General features: G+C 35.0%; 4 protein-coding genes across 4 annotated transcripts; 1 reads left to right on the top strand and 3 right to left on the bottom strand.

Moving 5' to 3' along the window:
• Positions 1-1,340: 1,340 nt before the first annotated feature.
• LOC121787354 (ADP-ribosylation factor GTPase-activating protein AGD7-like) lies at positions 1,341-4,040 on the bottom strand. The gene is made up of 3 exons (XM_042186064.1): positions 3,017-4,040; positions 2,846-2,935; positions 1,341-2,143 (listed from the first exon to the last, which is right to left on the bottom strand). The coding sequence occupies exons 1-3, from the start codon at positions 3,803-3,805 to the stop codon at positions 1,628-1,630; spliced, it is 1,395 nt and encodes a 464-aa protein (XP_042041998.1). The 5' UTR covers positions 3,806-4,040; the 3' UTR covers positions 1,341-1,627.
• Positions 4,041-7,323: 3,283 nt separating this feature from the next.
• On the top strand, positions 7,324-10,387 carry LOC121787890 (short-chain dehydrogenase TIC 32 B, chloroplastic-like). Its single transcript, XM_042186737.1, has 8 exons — positions 7,324-7,487; positions 8,734-8,965; positions 9,052-9,131; positions 9,207-9,360; positions 9,440-9,518; positions 9,599-9,683; positions 9,912-9,958; positions 10,041-10,387. The coding sequence occupies exons 1-8, from the start codon at positions 7,376-7,378 to the stop codon at positions 10,212-10,214; spliced, it is 963 nt and encodes a 320-aa protein (XP_042042671.1). The 5' UTR covers positions 7,324-7,375; the 3' UTR covers positions 10,215-10,387.
• LOC121787891 lies at positions 10,075-11,493 on the bottom strand. Its single transcript, XM_042186738.1, has 2 exons — positions 11,013-11,493; positions 10,075-10,210 (listed from the first exon to the last, which is right to left on the bottom strand). The coding sequence occupies exon 1, from the start codon at positions 11,488-11,490 to the stop codon at positions 11,020-11,022; it is 471 nt and encodes a 156-aa protein (XP_042042672.1). The 5' UTR covers positions 11,491-11,493; the 3' UTR covers positions 10,075-10,210; positions 11,013-11,019.
• A 1,180-nt stretch (positions 11,494-12,673) lies between these two features.
• On the bottom strand, positions 12,674-14,461 carry LOC121787892 (actin-depolymerizing factor 1-like). The gene is made up of 3 exons (XM_042186739.1): positions 14,327-14,461; positions 13,203-13,468; positions 12,674-13,098 (listed from the first exon to the last, which is right to left on the bottom strand). The coding sequence occupies exons 1-3, from the start codon at positions 14,327-14,329 to the stop codon at positions 12,948-12,950; spliced, it is 420 nt and encodes a 139-aa protein (XP_042042673.1). The 5' UTR covers positions 14,330-14,461; the 3' UTR covers positions 12,674-12,947.
• Positions 14,462-19,458: the final 4,997 nt, after the last annotated feature.

The raw sequence follows: 19,458 nt of genomic DNA, 5'->3' as shown, positions 1-19,458 counted from the left end.
TTTCTTGAGTCCATCATTGATTGTACGTGGCTTAATGACTTAAAGTCGAGACTCTACAACCCCAACTAACATATTCCTCCCTCTCATGGATGACTATCCACGAATGGCCATCTACCCGCCGGACCACCACATCTCATCGCACAACGCCCATACTCCCAACAAAACCTGACCGGAAACCAGAAGTGGCGGCAGCAACAACGAGCTCCAAATGCTAGCCTGCATCAGAAAGGGCCAGCAGAGTTTACCCTCAACCAAACTATCCACCGCAAACAACTTTACATGATGCATCTACCCAAAATGACCCATCGCCACTGTCCAAGGCACTTGCAGAAATGGCCTCCCCTAGAGAAGGTGAAGTTCCGGCCAGCCACGTGCTGCCCAAAGAGGACAGAGATATCTGCCATATTGCAGAAAAGGAAAGAGCAAAGGTATCATATTGCCTTCCCACAAGCAGTGGAAAAAGAGAGGATGTGAAGATTAGTTTAGGGCAGGGTTGAAGAAGAGTCGGTGAGGGTGCTGGCTTATGCATCCTGCCTAGTTGCCCTACTCATCGACTGCAGATTCGGGCCGGGCTGCAGTGGGGATGAGCTGGTAACGAGGGTGTGCATTGCTTTTCTACGCGGGAGGGAGAGCCGGGGAGGGGAAAAAGAAATTCTAAATCATCAAAGAACATGATGAAATAACCATCCACTTCCCACTCAAATCCCCACTCTCTTCACAGAGAAATTCACCAACTAAATTCAGTAGCCATTACACTAAAGACTGCATTTGTCTCTATATTTTCAACAGATCCAGACTGCAGATAAAATTACCAGAACAATGTGGTGCAATTAACAAAGAATCGTACCTAAAATTAACGGTACAGAACAACAGATAGAAATAAGAACTGCACATTTTCTAACAGGTGGATCTCTGAGCTCTAGCCATATTTCGGCTTTTGATCACAAACAGTTAAACAGTCAAAACTCTATATGTACACCTAATTTGGGGAGACACCATGAGCTTATCAGTGTCACTTTCAAGCAAATTATAAATCCAAAAGCTATAGAGTTAGATGTGAAAGCAGTGACGAAGACTGAGCCAGCCAATCGATAAAAGTGTACCAACTTGCCTAGCAATTCAACTTATGGACCATCTAATGTATCAGCGAAGAGAACAATCTACTGGAACACCAAAACTCAGCTATATAATTCCAGAATCACCAACAGAAAGGAAAAGCTCCTTAGTCCGTACCACTAATCATTCAAACAAGTAAAGATTTTGCAAAAAGAAAGCTCATCAACACATCAAAAGGGCAAAAGGTAGGCCAATAACCTAAACTTGTAACAAGCAGTTCAATATTGAGAAATAAAGCAAGATGTATAGAATTCAATGTAGGTAGTGCAAATCATTATAAGTACAGACCCAACTATCATAAATGCAGTCTAAAATAAATCATAGAATTGGAAAAATTTTGTCCTCGTAACACAAATAAGTGATCCGTACAGTATCTTGGGCACTGCAGGTACACTACAGGAAGTTTTACAATTATAGACCACTTTTATCCACAAACCCACCACAGATGGTTTATAGTGAATAATATGAAAAATCAAACAAACGGGGAGGAGGGGAATGAGATATTTTTACCTCATATAAACCCACCCTCCGACCAGTTGCTGTCCGACTTCCCTTTACTCCCTGTCTTCCTATCAGGCGCAGGCGCAGGCGCACTCTGATAAAAATCATCAAATCCGTCATCTTTGCCGTCGTCCCCCCAGCCTGCCCAGCTATCTCCATTCTGGAAGGTAGTCCCCTTTGGTGACTCCTCTTTCTTGCTGTCTTTGACATCCCAATCATCCCACGAACCAGAGCTAACTTTGTTAAACTGCTGACTAGATGATGATTGCACTCCAACCGAAGAATTGTATCCCTTATCCCCCTGTCCAAAATCCTGATGATAACCATTATTTTCGTTATCATTCCGCGGCCAGCCAGAACCAGAGCCAAAGCCTGAGCCTTCTTTTGTATACTCCTCAACCTTCTGGGAGGCCAGAGCCATCACCCCTTTAAACATCCCCCATGTCTTCTGCCCTATCTCCGATGTCTTTGCGGTAACAACATTGACAGTTTCATTCACCTTGTGATCATAACCACCATCTCTTACCTGTTAAAGAGATATCAATAATTCAATATACAACTCACTCATCTTTAACCTTGTATTTACATAATCAGATTTCGCACAAGGTAAATATACCCCAAACATCCCATATTTCAGGTGCATTATTTTTCAATTATAGTACTAATCAAATGAAACTATAACTGTAATAAAGCTTCTCTACGAATGCACACAATCAAAAGCTACATATGCCTCTAGCTCAAATGCACATTTAATGAGTCAAATACACGAGTAAAAGCTACATATTAATCAAAATACATATAAAACAAAAACGATTAATTGCATGTAAAATCACGAAGAATATGCCATTTCTAGTTTCTGTCCCACCTTTCAAAATCTGAATAATAAATCAGAAAGTTTTAAAAAAAAATCAATTGTCCCATTTGACCAAATTTTATTTTAAAATTTTCAAGTATTTTCTAAGTTTCTTAGGCTCAAAACAACGTAGTCACATTAATACATATTGACGTTATTATTCATCAACATCACCAAAAGTTTACATGCATGCAACAATTTATCATTGCGTTTCCTTGGAATAAAAATCATTGTGGGACAACTGATAAATTTTGAAATTTCGTGATTAGAGTCTTTGACATTCCTCCAGTTCAAATGCACATCTAATTAGACAAATAAACAAATAAAAGCTACATATTCAATCAAAATACATGTATAAATCAAAAAATGAACTACCTTGGAGGAGATCTCCTTAGTTCCAGCTTGCACAACATTAGCGGCCGACTGTGCTGCCGATGCAGCCACCATTGACAACATGCCAAATCCCTGCATATGCAAAAACAAATCAATCATCACAATCACATCCACACCACAACTAAAACACAATACACAATCTCATAACCAAACCTGAGAAACAACCGAAAGCACATCCCCATCGCCGCCATTATTCTTCACAGGCGCCTGCGAGGGAGTGGATCCAAAACCCACATACTTCCCACCTTGCGAGGGCGGGAGCCCCTCCGGCCTCGACTGATTCTCCGAAATCTTCCTCGCAAAGAAATCCCCCTTATTCGCCGCGGACGCCTCCAGCTCTGCCCGCGAATACATATTCTCCGACGACTTCGACCGCGACGGCGTGCTGCCGCCGTTCCCTCCGCTCCTGAAATCCCCAACCGTGTTATTCCTCCTGATATTATTACTATTCCCTCCGTCGTCGAAGCTATCCCAATTATCCCACCCGGAATTGCCATTGCCTCCGCTCAAAGGGGGTTTACTACTGACACTGTGACCGTTCCGATTGGAATTGAGTGATTCCTTCACAACTGGGGGATCGCGCCAGGGCTTGCCCTCGGCTAGGGCTTGGATCCGATCGCGGTAGACGGCGGCGGCCTTGGTGTTGTACTTGGCGACGATGTCGGTCTCCTTGGGGATCCCGTACTGCGAGGCGAAGCTGTTGAATTTGTCGTTGCCGCCGAGCTCCATCTTCTTGAGCTGGATCTCGGACCAGGAGTCCATGGTGACGGATCGGACGAAGGAGATGTGGACGCCGAGGCCGCGGTGCTTGCCGGAGCACTCGAGGCACATGAAGATGCCGTACGACACCGACGCCCATTGGGGGTTCTTCTGGGAGCAATCGACGCAGATCTTGTTGCCGGATTGCGATTGGAGCTCCCGGAGCCGCCGTGAGGCCGCCATACAATGTCGGATCGGGCTTGGATCCGGATTGGTGGTGTCGGTTCGACGATGCGGCTTGATCTACGGAAAATTGAATCGGTGATTGTGTTTGCCACCGCACGCAACCGACAACGTGATTGCGAGAGAGAGAGAGAGAGAGAGAGAGGAATCGGATCTAATCAAAGGAAAAATGGCGGATGCAAATGGAGAGAGGAGGGAGAGCTGATAGGAAATGGGTCGGAAATGAAAAAGAATATAAATATGGGAATTAGAAAATTATTTCAGTTGTTTATTTGTAAATGAATTAAAAGGATATATGGAAATCCATGGATTTTGAAAACCAAGTCAAATAACTACGATTTTATGGTAGATATCTATACACATTTTTGGCATAAGCTAGTACTGTGACATTATTTCTAAAGATTTTCACCACTTTTTTGGGGTTTAAGAAATTAATTTTTGGTATGTAGTCAAAACTGAGGCACATTTTACATCGTGGGCACGGTTAGACCTAATTGACGTGACTTATTTCTATCTTTTTAAAATTGTAACTTTCATTTATTAGCATGTTCTAAAAATGAGTATTTTATCCATAACAATAATAATGGCCATTGTAATAGCTAATTTCATTTATATTAATAAAATAGGCCATGCATTAAGTTTGAGTCAAATTTGATAGAGTCAATGGTTTGTTTCAGATTGAGTTTGAGTTTGAGCCGAGCCTCAAATTTGGATCGGGTTAGGACGAGTTCAAGTTAGAGACAAGATAGTTTTGATAGAGTCAATGGTTTGTTTCAGATTGAGTTTGAGCCGAGCCAGTTTCGGGTTTGAGTTTTGGGTTCATGCTCAATCATTTTTCATTGATTTTCTTTGCTTTTAATAACGTTTGATACTTCGATTTATTTCCATCATTTAAGTCATTCTATGATATAAATTGTTGATTGAAAAGAATTTTAGAATTGGACTTTGTCTTTTTGAGCTCTTCAACTTTTTATTATACGTACTACTATTATCAATTCCCTATTGTAAGCCGAAGTGTAGGGTTTGAAGATCTAATGAAACTTTGGGCTAAATGGAGCTCAAACCCAATTAAATTGTGGGCTAATTTGGTTAGGTATCCTAAATGGAGCCCGAGCCCAAGCCCAAGCCCAAATAATTTGTTTTTGATTCTTGTGTAATGGGCCAAAAGCCCAAAACTAAATACTGCTCATGAGCATTTCTTTTCATAGGAAAACAAAAGGCAACTACTACTATTTAATACAGTAAATAATTTAATTTTTTTTTGAAGATGGTATCAATAATTATAATACGTAATCGTTTATATTTTAATAAGAATATATAAATAATAATAATATCAAATATGCAAGTAACCAAGAATCAAGAATACAATTATACAAATATGTAAGTCAAGCTATGGAGAAGTACTGTACTTCTTTCTATTTCAGGATTCTAATTAATTTTATTCTAAATAAAAAATCGATCAAACAAAATAATTCAAAATAATTTTAAAGCACAGGAGTAAATTCAAATTTATATGTCAATTAGCATAACTAATACTCCATTTTTTTATTTTCGTAATTCATTATGGTGCATTTTATTTTCATTATTTATTGTGGAATTAATCTCATTTTAGTAAATGAATAAAGTGGTGCGCCGTATTCACTAATTACCGCAGATACGACGACGAACGGTACATAACTCCTACAACCACATAAGTCCTAAATCATGATTAACATTCAATTTTTCGGGATATTTTTTTATTTTACTATTTGATTATGTTTAATAATAGTAGTAGCTTATGTAGCATTGCTACATCAATAAATGTTAGTACATTGTTAAATTCATATGCATATGTTAATCGTATTATTTATGTACTATTGGAGTGATTATGCCCCCCTCACCCTCTCACCTTTTATGTCATATCTACCTTTTTCTTTTGTTAAAATTACAACTCATATCACTCAACTCATGAAGGATAATAAATGTACACATCTAAATATGGTAATATCTACAGCTCTAACTATGGTGGTAGCAAGAAAATATCTTATGAATTGAGCTGTGGACTCTTATCGTATTTAGTAGGAGCGAGTCTTGAAATCGGGTGGCCCATTAAGGCCGGAAACTCCATTAAATTCGGCCTTTGTAGCTCTGCATCAAACCTTCGAAATGGCTGCCGCATCGTTGATGTCACCCGACACGGCAACACACCTTTTCTCTACTGAAATTATGTTTTTTGATATGCCGTTATTTCGGTTTCACCAATTAGAAATATGATATACTATATGTTAAAAATGAATTAGCATCATGAGGTTAATGATAAGGCTAATTTCATGCATTGGTTAGGAGGTTAAATTTATGCATTTACGGGGTCTAACGCATTTTTTAAGCCATGTGTGTAAAAGATATCGCCAGGCCAAGGAAGAAGGGAAGACAATTGCTTGGCGAAGGAAATTTGGCGATAGAGTAAGCATTATGAAGTAAAAATAGCCAGACGGAGGAGATCGCTAAGCTGAATGGCAGAACAGAGATTTCATGCGAAGGCTTCTAGATTTCTAGAAGATCACCTCCGCATCTATATAAGAGAGAACATGCAATTCACGGGAGGACTTTTTTTTTTAGGGGGGAGAAGCTCTCAGCTCACTTACACACACTTCTACACATTTTGGGGTTTCACTTTTAGTTTGATGTTGCGTACCACCGTCCTCACGTAGGGCGAAGATGAGACTGCTCATGAACTTTATCAATTTTTCAACACACTTCGCAAATAATTCAACCACATTACTCTATTGGTTGTCCCACATCGACTTAGAGTTGATCATGTCTCACCTATATATTCTTGGATAATCCTCCAACTTATGATGTTTTTGACGGGATGAGTAACACATTTCGACAAGTTGTAAATTTGAAATACGTATGCACCAAATCAACAAACCATTACAAATAAAAAATTTATACACTTTTTTTACATTAGAAAATTGAAAAAAAAAATTATACAAATTCATGCTTTTTATTGTTGATATTTAAAGTTGCGAAACATATCAGAATTAAAATTAATTCATAGTATTTCCTACAATTTTCACTAATAAAAATATAGCACCAATTGGATGGAATGATGGCAGAGATCTCATCAATGCAATCCACATGAACACGTTCAAAAGTTTAATTGTCCATACCTTTTGTTATGGCATACCATCTTTTAATTATTTGTAAGAAAATAATTAATTCAATAATGTCAACGCCAACTACATATCTATGTACATGTGAAAAAATTAAATAAAGTTTTCCAAATACATAATTCATATGAATCTTTTGATATCACAGATTTAAACAGTGTATATATCCCAGATTTAAATGTAGATACATACGTAGAGTAAGTAAATATGGTGAGTAGTAGTTAGAAATAATTTGTCACTCACTTATCTATCAATAAATGCTCACACACCCAATTCATACCTATAATCCCCCCAAAAGGCAAAATCCATTCGTATATATATATGGTGTATAAACCATCACTTCTCATGCACTTTATTTCTCTTCTTCTCTTCTTTCTCTCACAAACACACACACACACAATCACACACAAGAAGGAAGATGTTTAGGTTGATCACAGGTATACCGGGGGCTAGTGGGTTCGGATCTGTATCAACGGCTGAGAATGTGACTGAGGGGATTGACGCGACAAACTTGACGGCCATAATAACAGGTTCGAATAATTGAGAATTTTTAAAATTTCATGACTTATCATTCAAATTTTAAAAAGTGCGAGATAAATCAGAGTTTTGACCAAACTTCATGGTGAGGTAATTAACCATTTTTATTAGTTAGAATCATGCATGCATAATATATACTAATAATACTATATATTCATATGTTTTAAGTTGGTGTGTGTTTGTGTGTTTTTCTTGGTCATGTTTATCGTCAAAATAGGGTTTTATTTGTCGATTGATAGTTTATTAGTTCATGAAATAGATGACAATGTTTGGTGGGCTCATAATTGCAATTAATTTGGTTCAAAATGATCATGATAGACACAAATCAAATATTGAGTTAATAGGTCACCAAATTAAAACAGTTGAGTTGAAGTAGCAAGACATAAGTAATGCTTGCAGCCTTGCATCAAGTGCTACATTTATTCATTTAGTTACTCCATATTTCAACTAGAATTAAGGGCTATTTATGAAGTAAATAATGAATGCATCATTAAAGTCACGGTACTTATTTTATGCTAGCATCATCCACCCAAAGCATCGTTTTTGTTTAATTCAAAACTTCAAGCTAGTTATTTGTTTTGTTTTTTATTTACTACTCCCTCCGTCCCATATTACTTGCACTATTCCATTTCGGTTCATCTCAAACTACTTACATTATCTCTAGTTTAAGTTAGAATTAATGTATTTAATTAATATGTTAGATTAAGTTAAGAACCTATTTATTAAGTTATGTCTCATTATACTTAAAATTCTAATTTAATTATACTAAAAATTCAATCATAAAATAAAAAGTGCGAGTAACATAGGACGGAAGGAGTATGATATTAATACCTCAAGAATTGTATTTACATCATTAATTCTATAAATGATTTCAAAATCAAAACTCGATCTGACCATTTTATCTATTAACTTCATATAAAAGATTAAAGTAACAAAATAAACTTTGTTTTCCATGTAATAATTTTAATAACGCTAATGGTGAACTAAACAACTACTACAATAGTTGTTCTCACAAATGTTGTCACATAAGTTATGTAGTAGTAGTAGTAGTATAACTTTTGTTTTTTATACTTAGATCCAACTGTACAGGAAATTAAAAAATGAATTTATGAGATATATGTTGTGCAAGTACAATCATAATTTGCAGATTCAGATCTCTGAATATCCCTCTGCTTGCCATGACAAAATCTAGTAGTAGTAGTAGTGAAAAAAAGTTAACAAAAAGTTCTCAAACTGCAGGTGGTGCAAGTGGGATTGGTTTGGAAACTGCAAGAGTTTTAGCTAAGAGAAATGCACATGTTATTATAGCAGCAAGAAACATGGAAGCTGCTAATGCAGCAAAGCAGTCCATTCTCAAAGATTACACCAAAGCTAAGGTCACCACCCTTAAACTCGACCTCGCTTCTCTCGACTCAGTTGAGGCTTTCAGTCATGAGTTCGCCACTCTCAACCTTCACCTCAACATCTTAATGTAACTTTAAAAAAAAAAACTCATTTTAACAACAATTTAGTCATTTTTTGGTTAGTGTTCAATCTGACTTTGGTTTATTTTTCCAGAAACAATGCTGGTATCATGTTCTGCCCTTTTCAGCTGTCTCAAGATGGGATTGAGATGCAGTTTGCTACAAATCATCTTGGTATAGTATAGCACATTTATAATTTCTTGAAATATTCTCATCTAACTTTGTAAGAGTTCATATTTCATTGGTCAGGCCACTTCTACTTGACTAACCTACTCCTGGACAAGATGAAGGAAACAGCAAAATCTACGGGGATCGAGGGGAGGATTGTGAATCTATCATCTGTAGCACATCTACTCACTTATCCAGAAGGGATTGCTTTCGAACAGATCAGTGATAAAAAGAAGTAAGTGAGTTCATCAAAATCTAAATCATAAGGTGTGATGTTATATGATATAAGGGGATGCATTTTTGTTTGGTGGCAGATATGATGACAAGAAAGCATATGGGCAGTCCAAACTAGCCAATATATTGCATGCGAACGAGCTCTCTAGGCGTCTGGAGGTAACGTATTGCAACCTCAAAAACACACTAGAGCTCTCTAGGAGGCAAAAGTAGCTGTTTAAACTTGTGTGTTTCTGCAGAGTGAAGGAGTGAACATTACAGTGAATTCAGTGCATCCGGGGTTGATCATGACGAATCTGTTTAGATATTCCGGAATTTTGATGAGTATGTAGTCCTACAATCTAACATGTGTGTTGCACTAAAACAAGATTTTGCTGCAGAAATGTTGAAGTTGACACTTCTAAGTTTTTTTGTACAAAATCAAGATTTTTGCTGCATAAATATTGCACTAGTTTTATTGCATTATTTTCTGCAGAAATATCGAATTTACAACACACTGACACACACATATATGTGCTAGTTTTCTTGCACTAAATCAACATTTTGGTGCAGAAATGTTGAAGTTGGCAACTCACATTCTCTGGAAAAATGTTCCTCAGGTAACAGTCCCTCAAACAGAACATAATGATCTAAAAAAAAGTTAACATGTAGTAGTATGTTAACTTTGCTCTCGATTTTCAGGGTGCAGCCACAACGTGCTATGTTGCGCTCCACCCCGGCCTTAAGGGAGTGTCAGGGAACTACTATGTCGACTGCAACGAGTTCAAGTCAAGCAGCCTGGCCAGAGATGAGGCTTTGGCAAAGAGACTCTGGGATTTCAGCTGCAGCTTACTTAAGACAGCTGGAAAAGCCTGAATGCACATCAATGAGTTGAACTCTATTTCAAATGAAGATCTTGTGATTTTTAATACTCCGTATTTTGTAAATTTGGACAAGAATATTGCTCAAAGAAGATGGCCTAGTTTTTCTTGTCTAAAAAAGATGTGTTTATTTGTTTATCTTACATATAACAAATATTTTGAGTGTTATGTATCACTATTACTACCATCTTACACAATTCTTAGCTATTTTCTAGTAATAATTTTTATTTTTAAATTTAATCACTCTTATCATGGATAATATACTAGTATATTCCATGCAAAAATTATTGGTAGTATTTCTTACACATTTCTTATAAAAATACAAATACGTAAGAAATGTGCATTAAACAACTCAATAATGATAGTAGTATGTTTTTTTATGAAGTACTTTATCACATTTTTCATAGATAACTTTTGGAACATTGCATTTTTTTTATATATCTATATATATTGAGGATTTAGGAAAGCTGCAAAAATCTATAACTATAATTAAACTAAATTCGAGCCAATTTAGTGACTAAATTCAATTTAATTAGTTACATTAGTTACTAATTAAACCGAGATCAAACAATTTTAAACAAAAATAATAGTAATCAGCTTCTAACTCAAGCTGGAGATACACTATAATTTCTAAATAATGTGGTAAACCGTATTACTAATAATAAATCAGCAAACACTAAAACAAAAACAAAAAAAATTCACAAATCAAAATACCACGACGACGTCGTTGGGCGCGCAACGGATTCGAAAACCGAATTTTATTTCCAAATTAGGGGAAAATCATCGAACTAACCGTATTCTCACAGCGGCGCCACCTCATCGTCGTCGCCCTCCCACAATCCGAGTGCTCTGACGGCGAAGGCGGATCCGGCGACGATGACGGCGGCGAAGAGCGGCGGCACGAGCATGTCGATTTCGGAGCGCCTGAAGAGGCGCGAGGCGAGGCAGAAGTCCTCCGGCGGGATGTCGAGCGGCAGCCTGACGAGGCCATCGCCGAGGCACGGCGGAGAGAGCGGGCTGATGGCGGAGACGAAGGCCCACTCCGGCGTGAAGGAGGCCACCGCGACCGTGGCCGTGAGGACGGCCGTCCAAGCGACGGCGTAGAACATGAGGAGGTAGATCGGGGAGGAGAGGGATTCGGGGAGGGAACTGAGGATTCGGAAGATCATTTCTAGAGAGAGAGAGAGAGAGGGGGGGTGAGTTACGTGGTTTGTGGCGGAGGAAGTGAAGATGGAGATCACTAACTCCTTATGAATAGAGAAATTATTCATGCATTTTTGTTTGTTGGTTTGGAAATGGGGAAATGGTGATATGGAGGTTAATACTCGTATGTATATTTAATAATTTTGTTAATTATGTTTCAACGTTTATAATTCATGATTTCTATCACGATCGCGGCATGCTATGCCACAATCGGTCACTTTTATCTTACGCTTTTCAACTTGTATTGATTTGTAATAGTGAAATTCTACTCTCAATTCATGTGGCATGACAAATCAAAATTAGACTTGACGTTGTTATGTTTTAAGAAATAAATTATAGTAGTGGATTAATAAATATTCTTCCGCCTTTTAAAAATATGAAATATTTTCTTTTTAGCTCATTTCTTAAAATTATGGATAATTTAGAAAAAAAAAAAATTTGAGGTGAGACTTATTAAAACTCATTCTCCTTCAAAATTTTAAAATTTTGAAGAGATGGATGGATAATGTTTTTAGAAGTAATCGCCTGAACTTAATCTTTCAAACTCGTATCAAATTTTATTTATATTTTTAAAAAGAGAAGGTGGAGTATGTTTTTAGAAGTAATTGTCATAACTTAAATATTTCAAATTCGTATCAATCTCTATTTAACGAAATTTCATCCAATAGTGTAATTGTGTATTGATGTGTCAGCGTCATGACATGGCTTGTACTATTATTTTCTCCTGGAAATAAAAATTATATAAAAATATTTTTTTAAGAAATACTACTCGTATTTAAAAACTAACTAAAAAGACTGATTAAATTGGTAAGTTGAAAAATCGATGTTATAATTCATACAATTATTAAAGAATGACGATAATATTGATAAATTTCAAAATATGAGATGGTTTTAATAAAATTTCTAGATCAGAAACATGGTAATCCAGTACTACTATTTTTACCTCCTATCTAATTACATAAAAAATTGAAAAAAATGCTTATTTAGAGAAGTATCTAACACTTGAAGAAATCATTGCAGTCATGTCAAACATAAGTGAAAAATGGCCACTTACAATGGCAAAAAGAAAAAGAAAAAGAAAAAAGTTGTAGGAAATGATAGTAAATCAAGAATGGACTCAACAATGCAAGAAAAATCATTTCAAACTCGATAGAGGCAAATGCAGAACACCAAACAAAGTAAAATCTTCTGTAGACAATCATCAAAGCAAACAAGAAATCATATTTTTTAGATAACTAAATGAGATGTTAATTTAACTCAGAAATAAAGCCAGCGGTCAAATATCATATCATACCAAAACATGCTAGTCTTACACGTCCCAGATTGTTACAATATCAGCTTGTAGATTAAAACTACAGCTGCAACACTTGAAAACATCATATACCAAAACAAACATAAAATGCATCCAAGTTATAAGAAACAGTATACCGAGTACTTGGCGACTACTTGTACGGTTATACCCAAGTTTACCTTCGAACAAACGGTAGGCAGGCATTGCACGAGACACCTGCCTATGTTTGTTCAATCAGATGGCACGGCTCTTGATGACATCAAGGCCCATTTCAGTTGGATCGGTTGCTTGCAGTTCGACTTGAATCCCGTCTAGCTCCCTCTTGAACCTGTCCTTTGAACTGGCGTAGATCATCTTGCTTCTGATCCTTGAGGAGTCGGGAGACCTTGCATAGCAAAAAAAAGCAATCGAGAGCAGATGTTTTGTATTCAGCGAGTGTTGAATTGAGTGCGTTAACTGAAGGGATAAGCAATGAGATGGTGAGATTACCAAGCAATGAAGAAAATCTTGCTTTTTTGGCAATTCTCTGCGGTCACAAAGTCGAAATCGTAGATGCAGTAGCGACATTCTTCAGCGGGGACACTAGCAGCGAAGTCCTCATAGGTTTCAGTAGGCTCACCTACTTTTTCAACAATAACCTGCTTCTGTTTCTCCTCTATCTTGAAGATGATGTAGCGGTAAGTCCTCTTCGCCTTCAGTTCTAAGAATCTCAACTTGCAATCATCGTGAACAGCCATCCCAGATGCTGCATTTGCCTGATCACAAGAACGTCGTTTAGATTACATAAACATCTTACAAGGCGGAAGTAAATCGGGAGAAACATGATGCTTGCGCGAAAGTCAGCAAACTAAATTTGTAAACAAATAGCAGAAGCATGATATTTAACAATCTGAATGTATGCCCTCAACACACACACACACACATCATCATCATCATCATCAAAGCATCAACAACCAACAGACATTATACCAAAATCACAACCCGATACATCTAAAGATAGTTGTCTATTTTGCCACATATCATACTCTTTAGCCTACATGATGGTGAATACAAATAGATCAAACTATAACACCACAACAATTATGCCATTGCATTGCTAGGAAACAGATAAAGAGGAATCACCATCAAGAAAAAAATCTGTTTAAAAACTCGAATCTATCTGCTAAAATAATTACACGTTAGGATGATTTGCAAAAACTTCAAAAATTGGACAAAATCATCTTCAATCGAGCAAAATCACAGAAAGGAATAGCAACTAATGTCAGATCAATCACACATCAGGCACCACGCGTCCACGCCTCAAGCACAATTAAGCTGCAATCCTTCCACGCGAATTCCAAACTTATCTCAATAGTTAAATGAATTCGAAACGAGTTCCGAATCTCGGTACCGAAAAAAACAACTCAAAAGAGCAGCATCCAGCAGAAACCAGATCACCGCTCTAGATTATTAGCCGACTAAAACAGATAGCTCGCCAAAGCAAAAATCGATAACTTATTCGAACTAGACGAGGAACGAAAATCAGATCAAGCGAGCCACGCGCGATAAAATAATCAGGAGACGCGATAGCAATGCGACGGAAAATCTGGAGAAACAGAGGGGCGGAGACTCACCATTTTCGATCGTGCTTGAGTTTGAGCAGAGAATGCGAGGACCAGTGCAGGACTGTGGGAAAGAAAATGAGAGAAATTTTAGAGAGAGGGATAACGTGGAGCTCTCTTTATTAAGCGGATGTGGTAGGGTTTTTTTACTTTGATTTTTTACTGCGTGTGGAAGTGAAACCAGATTAATAGTGGTTGCGCGAACGGCTCATAATTTAATTTAATTTAATTTAATTTAATTTAATTTAATTTAATTTTTTTTATGAATAAACCAGAGAAAGAAAGGGGACTAACTATACTCCAAAATAAATTTAAAAATACAGTGAAAACGGCTCTTGATCTATGCAAAACCATTCTTAATACAAAAATGCATAACCAAGCATACAAAAGTCATTTTTAGGTCATTGTAAGCTTATTTTTACGTCATTATAGTAAGGATGACATGAAATGATCTTAACATAACCTCAAACTCAAAGTTTATAATATGACTTAAAATTGCTTTACAATGACCCTCCATGGTTTTTTTTAATTATTGACCATTGGATTGTCAAATTTCATGGTCAGGATTTGGTCTGGATTTTGTATTGAGATCAAGTTTTATATTGATCATTTTCCTATATATATATATATATATATATATATCTCCTTCATATATATATTAGTTCAATATTATTCTCCTTCACTCTCATTTGGTATTATCTCGTTTTATTTTTTAGAAAAAAAATATAAAGACAATATAACGTCTGTTGATTCACTATCGAAGTAGACTGTTGTTGTTGGAGTTGATAGCGGTCTTAATTGTGAGCGGTTTCCTTATCCAAATTGGACCGGATGGTGTATCGATTTGCAGCTGAAATAGTTGAATCCGATAGATCAGCTCTGATTTTTAAAACATTACCTAGCTTTAATTGACCAACCATCCCTCGATAACATTGCATATTTAGCGATGACGAAAGGTGAATTGGGAGTATAAATATTATACGAAATATCCTAGTTGTGATTTATCAGTAAATAAATTGTGTTAATGTAACTATAGAGTTATTCGTATATATAATTACTGCAGATTAATATTTATTTAACTTCCTCCGTCCCATGTTACTTGTACTGTTGCTTTTCGGCTCGTCACAAACTCCTTACCCTATTTATAGTTTTAATTAGAATTAATGTATTTAATTAATGCGTTAGTTTAAGTTAAGAGCTCATTTATTAAGTGATGTCTCGTTACACTTAAAGTTCTAATTTAATTACACTAAAAAACCAATTCCAAATTTACGGTCTAAAATGAAAAGTGCGAGTAACATGGGACACGGATGGAGTATTATTTTTGCTACATTATAATTTTTTCTCAACGCGCATCAATCATTCATAAATGAAATGAAGAATATTGCACAAATTATTATACAAATGTGTTAGTAATATTTATTTGACTCGAATGAAGGGAGCAAATAGTGTATTGCATCAAGTAAATAGCATTAAATCAAAGTATTGATTAGATTTTAATGTATTATCACAACGTATTAACAAACTCTATATCTTGGATTATATCATAAATTATATTTAAGGATTTTTTTTCTGAAAAACTTTAGAAGCATTATAGAATAGGGTCTCCTCCAGATATTTTTTTTAAACTGTGCTATATATGTAGGAGGAAGCTAAAATAAAGTAAGACATCAAATAATATTAGAGGATATAAAACTGAGAGCATTAATAATATTAGTAAAAGAAATTTTAAAATAAATATAAAATAATTTTATTGAATAAATTAAAATGATAAAGATTATTCGTATATTTTAATAACGAATGGATTATTAATTTTTGAGTATCATTTTCTGAAAACAGAAACCAAATAAAAGAAACAAATTGTAAAAAATATGGATAAGAATATAATAATGATGCAAGCCTAGGAGTGGGGCCCACCGCATATTCTCTCTCTAAATCCCTGCGTTAATTCCACGCTACTCGATCATAATGATGCAAGCAAGTAGACTTTTCACACTTTTTCCTTTCTCTAAAAGAAAACATAAAATTAAATTTTCTTATTTTCATTGCATTATAGAGTTGTGGTGCATTGCTTTGATTGAAGTAGACAAATTGATTTACTTATTTTAAATTTGAGATACTAGTTATTTAAATCATGAAATATCCAATTTTGTTGATATTATAAATTTTGAAATTGAAAATTAATTTGAGAACTGTCTTATCTGTAAATAAAATAATGTGCTGATGATACTCAATAAGTTTTTCAGTAAAGTGAGTACATTTTTTTTCATTTTTCTCATTATTTTTCTTTTTTTCTATTATTATTTGAATAAAATAATATTAGCTTTATAAACGGAAAGGACAATTGAAATATATTAAAACTTCGTGATTTAAGTATATTATGTTTCCAAATATTATGGGATCGACCATAATTGTGATTAAACTTAACTTTAATAACTATTAGTATGATTTAAATGATGTTATGTGGTAAAAATTAATGAATTTTAGATTTTAGTGGGTTGGTATTTTGTTTAATCTTCTTATTGATATTTTTAGTTATCATCTATTTAATTCATTTGAGCCAATAAATATTTATTTATTTTAGTGGGTCTACTTATATCTCAATCAAATACTCGGGCCCTATTTAGGCCCATCGACAGCACTATTTGTACATGTAGGTCACGAAAATGGGCTGAGTTCAGAGTGAAGCCCAATTTATATTCTTTGCAAAAATTAATTTGTCGACTAGCCTAATCTTACTTTCATTTTCAATCATAAATTTGTATAGAAAATTTGAACAAATTAAAATACTAGATCTTTGTTTTAAAATTAATCATCGTGACTGAAATTTATCAATATGAAACGTGTATTCATTTTCGATACAAAACATATTTCTTATATACAAATTATGTGTAGCAAATGATTTCAATATCTTTTGGATGGAAATATTACAGAAAAATCAAATAAAAGAAAAGAAAAACTACTTATTACTTTGTTAGTTTTTCTAAAAGAGAATCAATGGACTGATGGAGTAATCATTGTTTACTATTTTTTGTAATAACTCAAACCTCGATCTATTTGATGAAAAAAAATCTTATTTATCAACTTAACAATTATGTTTAACACTTCTGTAAGTTTGTTGTTGACCTTTTCGTAGGAAGTCTTATCTTATTTTTTGGTTTATATTATGCTCTAGCTGCTTCGCTTTTGTTTTTTCATATTCTTTGTAACACATTCTGACTCACTTCATTTTTAGGCTTGAGCATTTTTATTTATTAATAAAAAAACTTAATTGTGTTCAATCGGAAGTGTTTGAAATTAAAAATTTGGCATTCTATTTTGTTGGTAAAATCTAATTTAGTTTTTGGCAATACTAATCATTTTATCTTATTTTCTTAGTATTTTATTTCCGAGGTTATATATATACTCTTTATTACACAAAAATATCTTACTCCCTCTGTCCCTGAAAGTTTGTCTCATTCTTCTATTTTCGTCTGTCTCACAAAATTTATCTCATTTCACTTTTTACCATTTTTTCCTATATTCCACTAACAAATTCATACTCACATTTTATTATAAAACTAATATATAAAAGTAAGACCTACATTCCACTAACTTATTCAACTCACTTTTCATTACATTTCTTAAAACCCGTGTCAGGTTAGAGTGAGACAAAATTTGAGGGACGGAGGGAGTATTTATTTACTTTAACCCAACAAAGATCTCACATTTCATATTTCTTAAAATCAAAACATTATCAATGTATCTAACTATTTTTCTTTTTATTTATTATTTTTTCTATCTACTCAACGCACTAAATATGTACTACTATTACTAAATAACATCTCAAAATGTCGTGATACCCACATCGTTTCTAAGACGAAGGGAGTATATTTGAGTGACCATCTTCAAGATTACCCCCTATTACTTTATTTTTATTTTACCTTTTTTGTCTTTATAGATTGGCGTATCTTTCGTAAAATGTGTTACTGGTTCTTTAATAGTTTAATTAGCATTACCAAAATATTTTAAACATAATAAATGAAAATAAGAATCATTGCATTGGATTGATTTCAAACGACAATTAATAGGGTTAATTAAATAACATAAAATTAAGAAATTGATCAGGTGCATGCAATAACCAACTTCCACATATAGAGAAACTTATTAATTTGATTGCGTTGGGTTGTTATCAACAAAAGAAAGTATAATAAACAAATAATGCCTCTTATCACCTTATGGTTATTTAATTAGCAATTAATTACTCATGTGTGATTGAAGGGTCACAATTTCTAAAAATCAACCGAAAAACACAAATTGGTATTCCTTTTACATTTTTGTAATTCCGTTCGTTTTTAGATTGAAAGAATATTTACCATAAGCATGGATAAATTCATAAGGAGGATTTCTAAAATAAAATATAAAAAAAAGGTGCTATGATTTTTCAGAAATCATTGAAATTTTCACTTAATTCAGGTGTTCACATGTCTTTTGAAATTTGAATGACACTATATGAAATTTGATTTTTGAGAATCTTCCATGAAATTGATTTTGCTTTGTCGCTAAGAGCATCCGCAGCGGTGGCGAAAGACGCCACCGCCGTCCGCGCCGTTGGCAAGGCGCAGGACCGCCGCCGCTGCAGCCGCGCCGCTGGCACGGCGCTGCTCGATGTATCGAGCACGTCCGTGCCAGCGGACGCACACGTGGCGCGCTCCCATTCGTCAACGGCATAGCCGTTGTGTTTAATTTTTTTTTTATTTTTTTTAAAAAAAATCGGTATTTAATTATAAATAATGCTAAAAAATAAAAAAAAATATTTTCCAAATCCCAAAAATATGGCCGTTTTTTTCCCGTTTTTTCTGAATTTTTTTGATTTTTTTTTAATTTTTTTTCCCCAAAATCATCTATAAATACACACATTCATCATCCATTTATCACATCAAATCATCTCTCATTCATCTCTCATTCATAATTCTCATACAAACTATCAACACATTCATCCCCCACTCAAAATCTCAAATGGATTTCACCCATATTATGGCGGAAGCGGAACGCGAAGAACAAGAATACTACGAACAACATCGTGCCGCTTACGAAGCATATGTCGCGGCGAATACCCCTGCTCCTCCTCCTCAACGAACCAGATCAAATCGACGGTACATCCA

This window comes from Salvia splendens, chromosome 22, assembly GCF_004379255.2.
Source record: "Salvia splendens isolate huo1 chromosome 22, SspV2, whole genome shotgun sequence".
Classification (NCBI taxonomy): domain Eukaryota; kingdom Viridiplantae; phylum Streptophyta; class Magnoliopsida; order Lamiales; family Lamiaceae; genus Salvia; species Salvia splendens.
Note: the sequence above shows the minus strand (reverse complement) of the source record. Positions and strands in the feature narration are given on the sequence as shown.